General features: G+C 35.7%; 2 protein-coding genes across 13 annotated transcripts in view; one reads left to right on the forward strand and one right to left on the reverse strand.

The window, feature by feature from the left end:
• Window positions 1–16,942, forward strand: part of RFXAP (regulatory factor X associated protein) — a 249,255-nt gene that overhangs the window by 126,867 nt on the left and 105,446 nt on the right. The gene's annotated exons all lie outside the window — the stretch shown is intronic.
• SUPT20H (SPT20 homolog, SAGA complex component) overlaps window positions 1–16,942 on the reverse strand; it is a 37,527-nt gene that overhangs the window by 10,630 nt on the left and 9,955 nt on the right. For 7 of the 12 annotated variants that reach the window (XM_056328006.1, XM_056328004.1, XM_056328003.1 and 4 more), the window contains exons 6-18: window positions 14,853–14,982; window positions 14,103–14,206; window positions 13,463–13,579; window positions 13,277–13,330; window positions 12,241–12,380; window positions 11,000–11,156; window positions 10,861–10,917; window positions 9,834–9,905; window positions 8,698–8,855; window positions 6,381–6,413; window positions 4,097–4,214; window positions 1,249–1,357; window positions 856–1,014 (exon numbers count right to left, since the gene is read on the reverse strand). In XM_056328006.1, the coding sequence (XP_056183981.1) occupies window positions 856–1,014; window positions 1,249–1,357; window positions 4,097–4,214; window positions 6,381–6,413; window positions 8,698–8,855; window positions 9,834–9,905; window positions 10,861–10,917; window positions 11,000–11,156; window positions 12,241–12,380; window positions 13,277–13,330; window positions 13,463–13,579; window positions 14,103–14,206; window positions 14,853–14,982 (1,408 nt within the window). The remainder of the gene's footprint in view (window positions 1–855; window positions 1,015–1,248; window positions 1,358–4,096; window positions 4,215–6,380; window positions 6,414–8,697; window positions 8,856–9,833; window positions 9,906–10,860; window positions 10,918–10,999; window positions 11,157–12,240; window positions 12,381–13,276; window positions 13,331–13,462; window positions 13,580–14,102; window positions 14,207–14,852; window positions 14,983–16,942) is intronic. The other 5 variants (XM_056328007.1, XM_056328001.1, XM_056328005.1 and 2 more) reach the window with 3 other exon arrangements.

Consider the following 16,942-nt stretch of genomic DNA (forward strand, 5'->3'; position numbering starts at 1 on the left):
AAAAGTTACACCTTTTGAGCTATCCAGATTTTAAATTATTTAATGCAAAAAGCATATTATAATACTGTGCAGGATACTGGAATGTGCAGTATACAATTATTCATAAAAAACCTGAAAAGCTTCAGCTATCATTTCTCTTTGTACAAATCTGTTCACAAAATGTCTCAAGACGCATACATATTTTAAAAAATGTTTATGATCTATAGCTATGATTACAATGATCCTGTCAGTGTTAATGAAAATACTTGAACTAGGATGTCACTTCTTATTGAAATTTGCATTTTAACACCTGACAATATGGTGCTATTGTCACCACCATCACCACCACACTTGCAATCAGCAATGATTTGTAAAACAGTGTAGGAGTGTTTTTAAAAAATCATCTTATCGTTTATTGTATCACCACCTTGGAACTGATCAGATTATATACATACATAGAGATACAACTGCACCAGCTCCTATAACATTTAAAAAACCAGATGCTTAAATTATGTAAAGGCAAACTGATCTAACATACTGTTTTTACACTAGAGGAAAAAAAAAAATCTACACTTTGGAATTTTATCTCATCACATCATCTACCAGCCTTTCATAAATGAGATCATACTAATTGCATAAAATGTATTAAAACGTATACACAGAGGGTGCATACATATATACAGAAAAAACGAACACAGTTACAATAAACATAAAATACATACAGTGAACAAGAGACCTGCCTACAGCTGCACAACTTATACAATTTAGGGTACACTGTACACTTAAGTTTCATCATTCCACAGGTTAAGAAGTTTATCTCAGGAAGCATTTATGCAAAAGCCTAAGATTTAATGGAGAATTTAGGTCGTGACTCACTTTGTGAAGAGCTCGCAGGAGACATGGCAGCTGGAGAGAGCATGCTAACTTGATTAAGATCCATAGATTGTTTCCGAGAAAGACCAGGAGGCTTAGAAGGAGGAGGAGGAGTTGGGGATTTTAGATGGCCACTTGACTGTTGTGGACTAAAAATACTACCTGAAAAAGCATAATTAAAATATATTACTCTCCTGTGAGTACATGTTAACCTGAATATTTGTTTGGATACTGTTTTGTGAACAATATAATAAAAAAAAAATAAAAATGTTCTTTTCACAGATAAGATACTGTTTTGCCTTTTTTTTTTTTTATTAAATCTTTACTAAAGGGATATCATGTCATTTTACAACAGGCAGAACACATAAAAAGGAGACACCAGAGTCGAACAATTACCTGAAGAGCTACTTCCTGAACTTGAAGGTAATTTGATGGGAGGAGGTCGGTGTTTTACACCTTTCCCCAATACTGAAGACTGAACAGAGCCTGATATACTTTCTGGCTGCTAGGAGGAAAGAGAAATTAACACTACCAGAGCAATAATGCGAGCTTTCACATATTTGACAGAAAATTCAATTAATTTGCATTAGACTTCTCAAACCATGACAACATTCCCCTCAAACATTTCAGATTATTTTTAAAACGTAATTCATAACCAACTCTATTCAGATAAAACGCTTACCATCAAGAAGCAGCTCAATAGTGCTGGTAAAACATAATTTAAGGAGTTTCACTTTTCAGTTCGGACTTCCTTCTTAGTAATTTTCAGAAATGCAAGTGATAGATGCACTTTAAATAAGAGGACAATTTGGTCCTACTTGAACAATCACATCATTTTGTTCATTTACCACCTGTATATATTTGCCATTTCCATTGGATTTAGAAAACAGGATCAGATTTCCTGATTCTGGGAGTAGGAATTTAAAAACATGCAAGAAAACCCTGAATATGCAGAAATCAATACACACTTTCCTATTGACTTCAGTGAGATCAGAACTTCATTAATCTTTTTACAGGAAAGGTGCTTCGGTTTTGCTTGTTCTTTATAACCTACTCATCAGGTTTTTTGAACATAAATTAACCTTAGCTAATCAATTCCATACTTCTGAGTCACTCACAGCAGACTCTACATGCATAATTCCAATACTTGACAGGGTCAAAAGACTCAACGGTGAAACACTTTTACTGTTACAGAATCATTTAGGTTGGAAAAGACCTTTGAGAGCCTGAATTCCAACCATTAACCCAAGACTGCCAAGTCCATCACTAAACCATGTCCCTAAGCACTGCATCTCTGTGTTTATTTTTAAACACCTTCAGGGATGGTGAGTCCACCACCTCCCCAGACAGCCTGTTCCAATGCTTGACAGTCCTTTTCAATGAAGAAATTTTTCCTAATATCCAATCTAAACTTCCCATGGCACAACTCGAGGCCATTTTCTCTTTTCCTGTTGCAGATATCTGGGAGAAGAGACTGACCCCCACCTGCCCACACCCTCCTTCCAGGCAGCTGTAGAGAACAATAAGGTCCCCGCCCTGAGCCTTCTTTTCTCCAGGTTAAACAGCCCCAGTTCCCTCAGCCGCTCCTCACCAGACTTGTGCTCCAGCCCCTTCACCAGCTCCGTTGCCCTTCCCTGGACACGCTCCAGCACCTCAGTGTCTGTCTTGCAGTGAGGGGCCCAAAACTGACACCAGCATTCGAGGTGCAGCCTCACCAGTGCTGAGTACAGGGGGATGATCACCACCCTTTTCCTTCTGGCCACACTGTTCCTGACACAAGCCAGGATGCTACTGGCCTTCTTGGCCACGGGGGCACACTGCTGGCTCATGTCCAGCCGGCTGTCAGCCAGCACACCCAGGTCCTTTTCCTTTGGGCAGCTTTCCAGCCACTCTTCACCAAGCAACACAGACTATGCAGGTAATCCCACAAATGAAAGTTGTATCTAAACACACACAGGGTCCACAAACTGTTAAATCTAGAAAATGAGGCTGTCTGTATAGTGAATGGAATATTTCAGTGCTGGAGTCTAAATTAGATGTGCATGTGCTCACAAATCCGAGCATTCAGTATTGTGCAGAATGAACCTTTTTAGAAAGCTTAGCTTCCATTGATTCTTGGTAATAAGAGACACTCCCTCTACATGTTTCTAATTGCTTTCTTATAAAAAAGAATCTTTTGAGGAAAATTCAGAGGATTTTCTCTTGTACCATTAAAATCTGCTTTCTCCAATCTCAAAATAAATATTTAATGATCTAACCCCCATTCAAAAGGGGGGTTAGATCATTAAATACGGTAACCCGAGTAACCTTGGTCCAGCTTTTGCTGGGGTCTTGGACAGCCAGACAAGATGACTTACAGAAGTACCCTCCCATCCTAAGTTATTCTATGATTTTAATATACATACACACATAGATATATTTACACATACGTGCATGCATATGTCTGTATGCATATACACACACATACCGAAACATCCATATTCCTTTCTGCCTCTTCATGCTCTTCTGGCTGATACCAGGAACTAACTACCTCTTGCAGAGCAACACTGTTGCCGTTTAAAAGCAGGTATTTAGGGAAAGATGTAGTAAAGGAAATAGCCCTATCATAGAAAAATCATTTACTAGTTGGAGCCTAAAATCAGCTCACTGCTAGAGTACTCAATCTGACCAAGGAAGGCAGAAGCAAATAGAACACAAGGCTATGCCAACAGGCATGATAATTTGGGAATGCAGGAATTTCTGCTGGATGTGTGCATGCAAACATATGGATTTTAAAGATTTTGGTGTTGGGTTGGGCTTTTTTTGAAAATTTTGCTCATCAAAGTAAAGAGAAAAAAGCTTTAATAATTTCTAAAGGTAAAGGAAAAAAGTTCAGTACTACCTCTGCTTTCTATGTTTACTGACCTATTAAATAAAACTCAACATAGCTACATTTACTATACTGCTCTGCAAAAGGTTCATCGGGCAAAAGGGAAAAATGCTACAACAAAACCTTGGAGCTAACTATATCATGCACTGAAAAAAAAAGACATGGCTAAAGGACACAGTATTTTAACAGTGAAAACAAAAATGCTTTTTTCTAATTTTCCCAATATATTCACAGTAAATGATTATGACAATCAAGCATTTACAAATTCATTCAGAATGAAATTTTTAGGTTATTTTAAACATGAACAGCAAAAATTGTTCTATTAATTCAATAATCAAGTGCAAATAAAAGAAATCTATGGCTCGATAAACTCACTTCCACTTCCTTCCCTGGTGAAAGATGACTAAGATTGACTGATCCACCTGAATTATGAAACATTTTCACAGGACATTTAGCTTCATTTTGTACTAACTCCTGATACTGGTTCACCACTCTGAAACAAACAATGAGGACAGAAGATGATCAACAACTTGGAACTTTTAAAGTAGATACCTATATGTAAACACACAATTGTATATGCTACATATATATAAAATAGGTATTACACGACTAAGTGTACATTATGTAAAGTGTACATTATATAAAATTTATATAATTTTATTATCTATAATAGAGATGCTAATATATAGAATATACCTATATATCTACATATCATTCTACTTTATGTTCCTGGGCTCTTTTCTTAGATTTACTCCGTTTTAACTTTTCTTCCAATCACTGTCTTTTTTTTTTTCTAATGCAAAATACAGTTTAAGAAACATTCTGTTAGAGGATTATGCAAAACAGTAGACAGAACAAGTTCCCTTCCCAAAAGCAATTGCAGTTCTTTGGGATAACAGTGAATGGGGATCCCATTCCTTTCACAGGCATCCAGATTATTTTATAGTGCCCTGTCTTCCGCTTATGCTCCCTGTGGGACAGTCAACCCCCCTTCAAATTGAGATCTATGTCAGATATGGACTCCGAGAACAAGAGATGAACCAAGAAGTCCACACTGAATGTACATCCAAGAACCAGTTATCATAGCAAAAGTGATCCCTTCTTTGAGCACCAGGACAGCCAGGTCTTATTCTATGAGGCCAATGAGCAGTGATGTATCTAGGAATTTAAAGCATCATAATGTCAGGCAAACAATTTTAAAATACTGTTCTACCAAATCACAGACTACATCTCTACTGATCTGAGAGAACTAAGTTGAGGGAATACAATTTCACAAACCTGAGTTAAATATACAAAGTGACCCTGCAGACTCAAAAATCAAGCTGAAGACCTGTTGTCACTTACACTCTGGCAGACTAAACCTCAAAGAAAAACTGCTGGAATATTCCCATTAGCTTACACCTAAATGCGATGAACTACTCTTTATTTTGGCATAGCACTGTTTCAATATGCTGTTACATGACTAATGCAGATATAAGCAAGAGCCCTGAGATACAGGGCGGAGGAAGAGGTGCAAATATACTTTCTTCAGCAATGAGATTTTAGACTGCCCTAAAATTAGAGTGGAATCTGAGTAATAAAATGCCACGTACTCAAAAAGGTGGTCCTGCCCTCCTTCCTCCTCTACCATTTTTTCTTGTCCTAGTCCCTGAAAACCAACTGCTTATTCTGACAGAAAGATCTGTGCAACCCAGTGACAAACGTGATCAGGATATCAATCCCAGTTAGAACTAGACCCCTGTATTGCTGTGGGTTTTTTTTAGTTTTCAGCCAAGCAACCCCCCAAAATTCAGCTTATACAAACAGCACAAGTCTCTATCATGACAAAGGAGGCAGGAGAGAATACAAGCTAAGAGTTCCCTGACCAAGATTATCTATTAAAGAACATTATTATTGATTTTTAACCAAACCAAGCACTCTCTTTCCTGCCAGGCACGGAAGAAGAATGGTGGTGGGTTAAGAGCTATAGCATTCCCATCACCTCAAGGTGTCCTATGAAGGTGCAAAACCACAAGTGACTTTGACAGATCGCTTTTTAAAGGTTCTGTGCTCACTTGCACAAAGAAACACAGGTATCTAATGTGATGCACACTAACAAATATTTGAAGAAGTACTTATTTTGCTGCCTCAGTTTCCCCAGAATTGCTACTCCTATCATTCTACAACTACAATATACTGGAAAACTGTTTTGCTACTTGCTTCTCTTAGAAAGCTGAATCAAGTAATGCACAACACACCAAAAATAAGTTGTATACATCTTAAGTCCTAAATTACACTTAAAGTTCAAATGGACATTTTCCATAATTGCTAATTTACCATAAAAAATATCAAGATGAAATCACTTCTAAATGCTCTCAGAATTTTATTGTTACCTATGCAATCAAGAATAACTGTACAAATAACTGTAACAATATGCTTGAAATCCAGGTAGTGGGACAAGCTGTATTCACATATTTGCTGTCCTCTGTTCTTCCTTGCTTGTTAAATATAGAAACCGCAGACTGTATCCTCATTTTTGTTATGATTAATGCCTCTTATTTTCTTCCTCTGTTCTGCTTCTGTTTCCATAACCATAACATTAACAGTCATACTAGCTAGAAGGAACAAAATTCATTATCTGGCATCAAGTCAAATGGTTGTACATATTATACTAATTTACCTTTCAGCATCTGTCTTCGAACCAATAAGGAACCTGAAATGTAAAATGTGTAATAGGTTTTCAGTCATGAACTGGACTAAAAGGACATGTTTTTCTAATTACAAAACTTCAAATGAATGTCAGTGCTGCTCTTTCTTCATACCTGCTGAAAATACGAGATAGCCTATCCACTTAATGGACTGGGTATTATTAGCCTATCCTCTTAATGGACTGGGTATTACATAGTACTTGAAACACAAACTTGGCTTCATAACTATACATACAATATACCTACATCATCTAATATGGTCTCCTTTGACAGTAAGTTACCTACAAAGCAAAAGGCAGAATATGGATTTTGTATTTTATACTTTCAAAAAAATTGAAGTAACTGCTACAGAATTGCTACTTTACAAAGTACAAGGGATAAGTTATGTATAAATCAACATACCGATATGCTCACATTGAAATAAACCTAAGAGTCCTGTGGTTATGTCACAAACAGCCCTACCTTTAATATTTTAATAAAAATTTAGTTTTCACTGTTTGATTTCACCTACGCAAATTCTTACTCCTCATGATTTTACAAAATTCCTAAATAAGCATTTCTCTTCTGCATAATACTTATGGCTTGCAAACTTACTACAGTGGGTTGGGGTTTTTTCTATGTAAACACTACAGACCTTTTCTGTTTCTTTAGCTCAAAAAAAGGTCGTTATTTTACAGCAGAACAACAAAAATGTCTTCTGCACCTTTCACTTCATATGACAAATTTTTCTAATGAGGAGGTATCCAAATTTTGGTGAACCTCAACTGGTAATGTCTGAAACATAATGGACTAGAGCAATGATTTCCAAAAAACCCCAGGTATCTAACATGTATAAACCCTTTTCATTCTCAGCCTTAGACAACTGTAAGCTAGCACTGCTGTTCTAGGAAGATCAGATCAGTATGAAGCATGTGTGCTGGTTTTGGCTGGGACAGAGTAAATTTTCTCCATAGTAGCTGGTAGGGGGCTATGTTTTGGATTTAAGCCGGAAACAGTGTTGGTAACACAGGGATGTTTTCCTTACTGCCAAGCAGTGCTTATAGAGTCAAGGTCTTTTCTGCCTCTCACCCCACCCCATCAGCGAGTGGACTGGGGGTGCACAAGAAGCTGGGAGGGGACACAGCCAGGACAGCTGGCCTCAGCTGACCACAGGGATATTCCATACCATATGGCATCATGCTCAGCATATAAAGCTGGGGGAAGAAGGAAGGGTAGGACATTCAGAGTTACAATGTTTGTCTTCCCAAGTAACATGCATGATGGAGCCCTGCTTTCCTGGAGATGGCTGAACACCTGCCAGCCTGCCCACGGGGAGTGGTGAATGAATTCCTTGTTTTGCTTTGCTTGTGTGTGTGGCTTCTGCTTATACTTACTAAACTGTCAACTCATTTGTTTTTAATAACCCATTTATCTCAACCCATGAGTTTTCTCACTTTTATCCTTCTGATTCTCTTCCGCATTCTGACATGGGAGTGAGTAAGCACCTGTGTGGGGCTTAAATGGCAGCTGGGATTAAACCACAACAGTATGGAAACAAACAGTAAATAGCTCAGTCTAGGGATAAAACACCCCGAGTATTAAGAAGATTTTAATAGAAAAGAGGGATTACATACTAGACAAAAATAACTTTTATTAACAGAACTAAAAGGTTTGCTCAGGCTCACTGCTCCTTGCCTTAATGAAATGTACAGGGTCTACTGTGCTGCACAGGTTCCTCCACACAAAGTACACGGCGCACACAACAAAAAGAGCCAAGAATACAGAATCTTTGTAGAACCACAGCCAACAACAGCAGATGCAAACCAATTCAAAGTGAGGAAGATTCTTAGGAGCGCATGTTTTTCTTCATCATTTATTTAACCTAAATTTCTATACCTAAGGGTAAACATAATATAATCGAGTGTTATGTTTTCACTGCATCAGGCAAATTTTGACAATTAAAATTATGAGTAATACTGAAAAAGAGCGCTAAAAATATCTCGCAGTGTCTCCACAATGAGTGGGTTGGAGGTTTTTTGGGTTTGTGGGTTTTTTTGCTTTATAATATAACTTTCATGTAAAAGAAAGTGCAGATTTAACATAAAAGTACATGTATGATATGATGGTTGCCTGAACACATTGTTTTGTGGTTTTTTAAAATTTTTAGGTCCATTAACTTAATTTTTTTTAAAAAAACCTTAAATCAGATTTCTAGCTCTGGAGTATTATTATGACTGAAAATGATAAGTAATGTTTGTTTTCCTTTGCCTATCAGATCACAGCATAGTTTAAAAAAATCATGTCACTTACTGTGATGGAGTTAATAGGTTGTCATTTTCCTCATCACCTTTGAGTGTCTGAATTTTACCATAGTATAAGGGATTGCCAAGAGACTGAAAAATGGTCAGTTTTGTTTTTTGAAGCTGATTACCAACTTCACATTCAAACACATAATCATCTTTTATTTCCTAAGAAGACAGAAGAAATTAAACAAGTCTTAAACAAGTGATAACAGAAACAGCTAGTAAAATATGACAGTTTACACAACGCAGTAAGAAACACTCCTATAAGAAAGGTCAGTAACACTTTGTAAGAAGGGGTGCATTATCTAAAATGAAGGTGATATGAGAAGTTATCTAAAGGGATGAGAGGATATAAAAATTTTATCATGTCTTAAAACCAGAAAAATATTGCGAACCTAAACAATGTTAGATATGGAAAGGCAGACTGGGTAAACATATGTGGAAACAGTTTTTATGAATTATGACAATGCTAACAAACGTTCCGAGTAAAATGTTGGAAATTAAGATTAAATTCTATGAGAAAGTATTACTTCTTGGCAATATGAAACAAAGACATCATAATAATTGCATTGCTGTTAAATAAAGATTGTATCTTGCCTCCAAAATTAAAAAGAATTGATGAATTTATTTACTGCTAATTATATTAAAAGACTACTTATCAAATCACATATTTTGTGCCAGAAATCTTAAGATTCAACTTAAACATTGCAGAAAGAGCTTTTCATAAGAGGTATTAAATATTTCTTAATCCCTTTTCAAATTTAGCATTTTGATTTTAACAGCTCTTCTCCTTCAGTCTTTGAGCATCTGAGTAAAGAAAGCAATTTTCTGGAGTGGAGTACTACTCCCTCTAAATTTTTATGCTTTCTTCACTAAACAGCAACACCACATGTTGCTTGGGAGATTAAAGTTGCTTTTCCTTGTATTTCTGGAAAACCTGAGGAAACTACAGAACTCATCACATGCACGCTGCACTGTATGAAGTCACAAGTATCTGTGGTAATCTCTCTGTGTCTATATAACACATGGAAGATTAATTAAATTGCGGAGGGAAAATCATATTCCCACATCACTTCGATTTTGTTGAAATAAGAGGCATTTAAACTAAACAGAGAAGCTTGGCCAAAGTTCTCAACTACTTACATGGGCTGGCCAGACAGTTGGTTGTGAATCATCAGGCTTGATAGACTTCTCTACTTTGGCATATTTTTCCACCTTAAAGAAAATGAAGATAGAAGAAAGAACAACAGTCATATTGGGCCAGAATCAAAGTCACTCTAGCAGAGCTTCTTGTTTTTAGGAGTGGCTAATATGATAGCCTTTAAAAGTGAGTGCAAGAAACAAATAAGGATAGTTTGATACATTGTACAGCATCCTCTGCATTACGCATTCAGAAAAGGCAAACTGGAGAACCTTCAGAACTTTACATTTATTCTGTTACATTGTATTTGCTATGTTAAACAATGAAAATGTGAAATATGGCTTAAGAGTACAGACTGAAATCCTTGTCTGCAACGTGGAGAAATTTCACAAAACCAGTAACTCCTAAAGACTTAACTACATCAGATAGAACAGTATTGAAGGGCCAAGAGAGAGGAGGTTTGTACAAGCTTACAGCATCACTTCACGTGTAATGTGCACTCCTGCCAGCCCTATAAAGTCCAAAGCTACAATCTTGTCTGGTCTACTGGGTTCCTTCTGTATGCTAGTAGTATGTGTCTTGGCAGTGCCAGAAACCAAGAATGTAAATGTCCCTGAGAGAAGAATGCACAGAATGGTCATAAGAATTCGTAACTAGAATTCTCTGTATTAAAAAAATAATAAAGCTATTGGAAATGTTATTTCCCATCATCTCATAATACCTCAAAAAAGAGCAACCAAGCTGAGAACTGATTTTTAAATAATTTCCTCACCTCATTTCTTTTTCTATTTTTTTGTATTATCTGACAACTTCAAACAGACATGTGCTTATTGAACCCACAGTTGAATACTGAAGGTCTGTTTGCACTGTTTATCTCATCCAAACTAACATGTTACAATTGCAATGTATTCCGATGTGGTTTATTTTAAAGGTCATTCTTTGATACTGGATACTCTTCAGTCACTTCTTCATACAACCCAACATTCAATACAATTGCTAATAAATATTAATGGTAATAATTGGACCTACATCCACTTCAGAAGGTGCAGTCAAGTAGCAAGGGTTCTGTTTCCACATGTCTACGCACTGGAAGATGAAAAAACAGTATTAATATATTAATTTTTTTAAATAAATAGAAGTATTCCCATCTATGTCTCAGAAGACTTACATTTCCAGCTTTAGAAATTTTGAGGTCATACTGCTGGGCTCCTTTCCTCTCCTTTCTTTTCTGTAAGTAGTCAAGTAGTCTAAGCTGAGGTGGAGTTGAATAGTGAGCTACGTCCTGCTGTCTGTTCAGAGATGACCTTGAGTACCTTTTGAAGCACCTATGGTAAAACAACAGAAAAGCTTGTAAAACCATCAAAATGAAATTTCCCACTACCTGTCCACAAACACAAAAATATGCAGGGAAATGCTACTTATATTGAGATTAAGAGACAGGGTTTGCAATATTAATTTAAAATTGCTATTCTGGATTACACAGTACAACTAGAAGTCTTGATTTTGTATTTTTTTAAAAATACTAGTACTCTGTCCATGCATTTCATCACTAAGAACGGGGTTAGTTTTGAAATGCATAACTGTCAAAATGACTAACTGAAAAATTGCCAAGCTTAAAATATTTGTATATTATGATAGATTTCAGTTCTGTCAAAAGATCTGTGTATTGCTTATGTAACTATAAATTTATAAATACAGTAGAAACACATTCCTTGTCTCATGCCAAAACCATTGGTACATTAATGCTGTTCTGGACATTCATTTAATACTTTTGTCTGTTTTTCTAGTAGGATGTTTGTTGACCACCCAGCTCTAATTTTAAGGACAGCTTGATCAATCTCACTATTTATACTTTTTTTTTTTTAGACATTACCACTGGTTGTACATTAGCATAGTATTTCAATGTAAACCTAGTTTTATATACTTCAGTAATTCTGAAAGACTATTAGTACAGAGTGAATGCTACTCTTAGTAGAACAAAAACGAAGCATTTCAAGCTTTTGTTGAAAAAAGTGAATAATCATGCACAAAAGTGAATTTAATGTATTGCATTCCACATCACTTAAGTTTCCTAAGACTCTAATATGCCTACGCTTCTGTTTAGCCTGAACATCAAGCATATAAATAATTCCCTTGATTTCCTCATTCAGGGATAAACTTAAGACACAGCTTTTAACAAATCAGAGACCAATATATAATATATCCATTTATATATTCTACATTACTGAGCTATCACCTGACTCAGCTTACATCTGAATTACGCAAAAAAAGTACAAAATCAAAACCACAATATAACATATTATGTTAAGAAAGTAATATATATGCACATTCTTTTGTTATACAAAACCAAGCACATTACAGCATCTACTGTTAATTGAGATGGTACAATATTGCGTACTTAAACCCTACCGTTTCATGGGGCGAGTATTCATCTTCTGCTTGTTGTATAGGAGTCTGTTTGTAGTACAGGTCACTGCTATTGAAGGATCAAGACACAAAGGCTCTGCTGTAGCCAAAATAAGTTGGCTCTCAAGTAGGAGTTTGTCCTCCTGTAATACACGCAGCTATTAATGAACGTGAAAATATGAAGACTTTTACACTAATTAAGTGGACTATACCTATGCATATGTGCACATCATCTTAAAGAAAACTGAAAAAACTGTGCGGATAGTCAACAACAGAAAATATTCAACAGTTAAGTATGACTAACCATTGTTATGAGTTACAGAGCATTGGGTGGGATTTCCAAAAGGAAAAGAAATCTTTCTGAAAAGAAGGGGGCATGTTCTGTTGGGGGTTTTTTTGTGTGTTTTCTTTCTTTCTTTGTTTTAAACACCATACTAGTGGCAATGAAAACCATTTTGTCAGTGATTTATATTGATGGACTGGGAATCACTGCCATAAAGATGATCTGGGACATTAGATTACAATTTGAAATGGATTTGAGCATGACTGTGGCTCTGAAATACAGATGAACACACTGAGTACACCACACTATTCAGCATTTAATTATAACTGTACAGCCATAGTTACTTAGGATTCTCTTTACTGTAACAGTATCAACAACAAAATAACACTAGAGCAGCAATTGTGTCATTAGACTTGAACTATCATTCTGGGACTGTATTTTGATAATGAATGAAGTAAGGTAAATTAGTTTGAGTAACTACAGTACTGCCATTCTGCATTACCAAAAGTTAAGGTCTGATTCTATAAAACTTTTAGCAAATCCTATTGTCTTCTATGGCATCCTGTGGGAAGATGGTATTAATTTGACAGGTCTCTGGAGTGTGTACAATGCACCAATATGCACATCACTGACAGTTTGAATTAAAAATAAATTAATCATTTTACCAGATTTTATTAAACAAATAATGTAAATGGGTTTTATTTTATTGTGTATTTACTACCTCACGGTAAAGTTTTAAAATAACTGCTAACTCACCTGTGTCCATTTGTGGTTGTCACTCGTTATAGAATGCACATCACAAATTAAAGTCTGAGGAAGAAGACACAATGGTAATTTAGCTTTCAACCAAATAATAAAATTTCTTAACACATGTTCAGGAGTAGTTCATATCCAGTCTAGGAACTACTGTAACACTGAGGAATGACTTGAAACCCTTCTTACCTGCATTGTAGGACGCAAAAGAATGTGCTTGCTTTGGTATGTTGGAGACTTCATGTTACCAGACTGCCTATAGTCACGTATTTCTGCTATGACACATCCACAATGAAAAATATTAACCTAGTTGAAACAAAAAAACCAATTTGTAAACAAATATTTACCAAGCTGCCTCCATCCCTGCCTCCAAAGACATTTGTTATGTATCATATAAAATTCACTGATACTATGAATAAATGACTGATTTTGTCAAACCAGTGGTCTTTACTACATACCTAGACTTGCCTAAAATACAAGATTCAAATGTAGCGGGTTTTAATAAGTCAGCAATGTAGTTTTAAGAAATTCCTAGGCCAAATATTTCATAATGAGAAAGGAACAAAGGACACCTTGCTAGAGCACAGAGTTGAAGATTTTTGGCAGCCTTAACCATAGCAATCTGTCTTCTATCCCTTTCTTCCCAATATATTTTTTTTCCTATATATCGACAGAATATTTATTTGGGGCATTAAATACTACAGTTCCAGATGCACAAGTGTTTTACATCTTGTGGTTGGAATCACTCATGTGAAGTATTAAAAAAAAAAAAATCAAGGTCTATCTGGGTACAAAATATAAATTCTTTTTGAAAACAAAACTTCCAAACCTGAGATTTTTCTAAAAGGTCAACCAAAATAGGTGGTAGTTCCTCTGCATCCAAATATTCAAGCAGCTCTCCTTCCTCATAAGGCAGCCGAATGGTCTCAGAATCTGCATTTAAACAAAACATATCGCTTTTCTTTTGCCCTTCACGTTCAAACTTTTAACAATGTGAAATCAAAAACAAGCTTGCCATAGGAAAAAAACAGGGCCAGTGGAAACCTACTCAAATCAGCAATTTTTTTTCACAGTATTGATTTTTATATCCATTTCTGTTCCCAGAGCTTGAGATTTTGCTCTTACTGTCCCAAAAGGCAACATGCTTTAATAGCTCAATGGGACCAAATGTTTGCTTCCAGCTGATATACTGTATGCTCTTATAGCACATCACCGTACCAGTGGCATAAAGACAAAACCAAACTGAAACACAGATGCCTTTAGTCAGACCTAGATTTAGGAAGCAGTGAAAGAAACAATTTGACAGAACCTGAAACAAGACACAAGCAGATAAGCAACTTGGGAAGCCAAGGGGAAATAAGAGAATGGAAGGCTATTAAAAAGACCTTCTATCTACTCATTTATGCTGCACCAGTAGAGACTGTTTCCAAGCACCTCACAGCTTTATGTAAATTTTTTGTTCAAATATAGTTTTGGGTTTTTCACAAGGAATTGTTAGAAGTGAAACAGTTAAATATAAGCAACATTTTAACATAGAGCGTTCTGAGTATTTTTTAGAAATAAAGAGCAAAAATATTACCTGAACCATTTTTTCCCCTGAGCATAAGCGAATAACCCTCATTTCCCGGATAGAGGTTCACTACCAGACATGACAATGTCTCCTGCATAACCAGCTTCTCAAGTAAATTCACATTTCGCTTCAGCTTCTGCTTTAAAAGTAAACATTGCTCATGAACATAATACTATCAATTAATTAGTAAAAATAAAAACAATTTCTAGAAATCAGTATTATTTAGATTAATGTTGAAGTAGGTATCTGAACAAGCCCAGTTCAATTTAATTGGACTGCATTTCAGCAGATACATACATTATGTATTATTATCCATACTTAGATACAGATTTTTTTTAAAAAACCCCACTCATTTAAATTAAAACAAACCTTGAATTATAAGTCCACAGACACCAGAGTTAATAAGAATGACCCTATGCTACAGCATTAGAAATGAAACTACTGCACTGTAGATTTACATGAACATAATTTATACTATCATTTATACATTGTTTGATAACAACAATAAAAATATTTAGTTCTCTCAAATATTCCTAACAGAAGCAGATATTTCTTTCCAGAATTAAAATATTGAATTACAGCATTTGGAAGGTTTCAGCAAATACAGACAAGGCAATGTAATTAAGAAATCTGATCCAGCAGCTGCACAGACTATTCCCTTAATTGTAAGGATGATCTTCTCCATATATAACAGATTTTTATTACTAATTAGTATGTTTCAAAGACCCCCATATACATCCCACAAATTTAAACATTTTAAAAAAACCCTTAGACCTTAAAACAATGAATTCTAGAGCTCACATAATTTTACAACTTCTGGTTGGAGGCTAGATTTTATAGCTGAATACCAGGTCTGGGTGGAGCCATTCACTGGAAGTTAACCCTAGTGCTCTACTAAACCTGTCCAACTACTCATTTCATATACCTGCAACTAAGTAGTAGTCAGCTATAGCTTTTTGAACAAATGTATCTTTCCATAGATACAAAGACAACAGAACACAGAATCATTACTTACAGGTGAACAAAGTAAGAGAAAAGGACCAAAACCAAAGCCCTAAAATCCCACAGCAATATAATCCAACAGATCATTTTAACAGATACACAGAGAAAAAGGAGAAAATATTCCATCTCCTGCTATCTAGTTTTAGAACCATTGCCTAAAGTTAACTCTTCCTCACACATCATGAATGATGGTGACTACATTTTACTGGCTTTTACAGTTTAGAAATCATGGAAAACAGCACAAAGAAAAGGACAAAGTAGCACATAAATCCTGAAGAACTAATGGGGAAAGAACTGGAGGAGCAGGGGAGAATGGGGGAAAACATGACATGGCAACAACAGAGGTTGAAACTGCTCAGGAAAGCCAGTTCCCCATACAAGACTTGAGATGCAGTCTATTATGAAAAACCTTCTTCAGTTAAAATTCCCATTAACCTCCCTCAACATCTACCCCAAAACCCGAGACTGCATGTGCACTGCTTCAATTTTCAGACACATCGCTGAGTAAGGGATATAGCTATTGGGCTTTCACTTCAACACAGTATGATGCAGCCTGAGGTACAGTAAATGCCATCTGACAGCAAAGCCAACACTCAACTACTACTGAGATACTGTCATCTTTTGATGTAAATATTTTTGTATTTTTTCCCAGTGTTGTATAGATTAGTACTTTCATATTTAAATATGCAATGCATTTAGGACAAAGAAATACGAGAATTCTCTAAGAGTTAATTTAGAAAAAGGATTATCAGGTTATGTAAGAGAGGTTAAGAAGAAATTCATTATACATACTAAAATTATATTTTAAAATAAGAGAAAATAAAAAAGAAAACAATTCTGTTCCTCTATCATTGGGACAGAATCAGCATTGCTTCTAGAAGTTGGTACTAATAATACTGTTAACATTTCTAATTCAACTTTACTATTTTCATGAGCTGAAGAAAAAGGATCATTCAATTAAAGGCATTATTCCATCCAAAGTACAGGCACTGAATAATTTATATTAACTATTAACCACTCATAGAATTTCTAAATAAACAATCTTTTTTCCCCAGAAATTTGTCTATGCATGCAAGAAATAGCCATGAGATTTATTT

Source organism: Falco biarmicus, chromosome 2, assembly GCF_023638135.1.
Source record: "Falco biarmicus isolate bFalBia1 chromosome 2, bFalBia1.pri, whole genome shotgun sequence".
Taxonomy (NCBI): domain Eukaryota; kingdom Metazoa; phylum Chordata; class Aves; order Falconiformes; family Falconidae; genus Falco; species Falco biarmicus.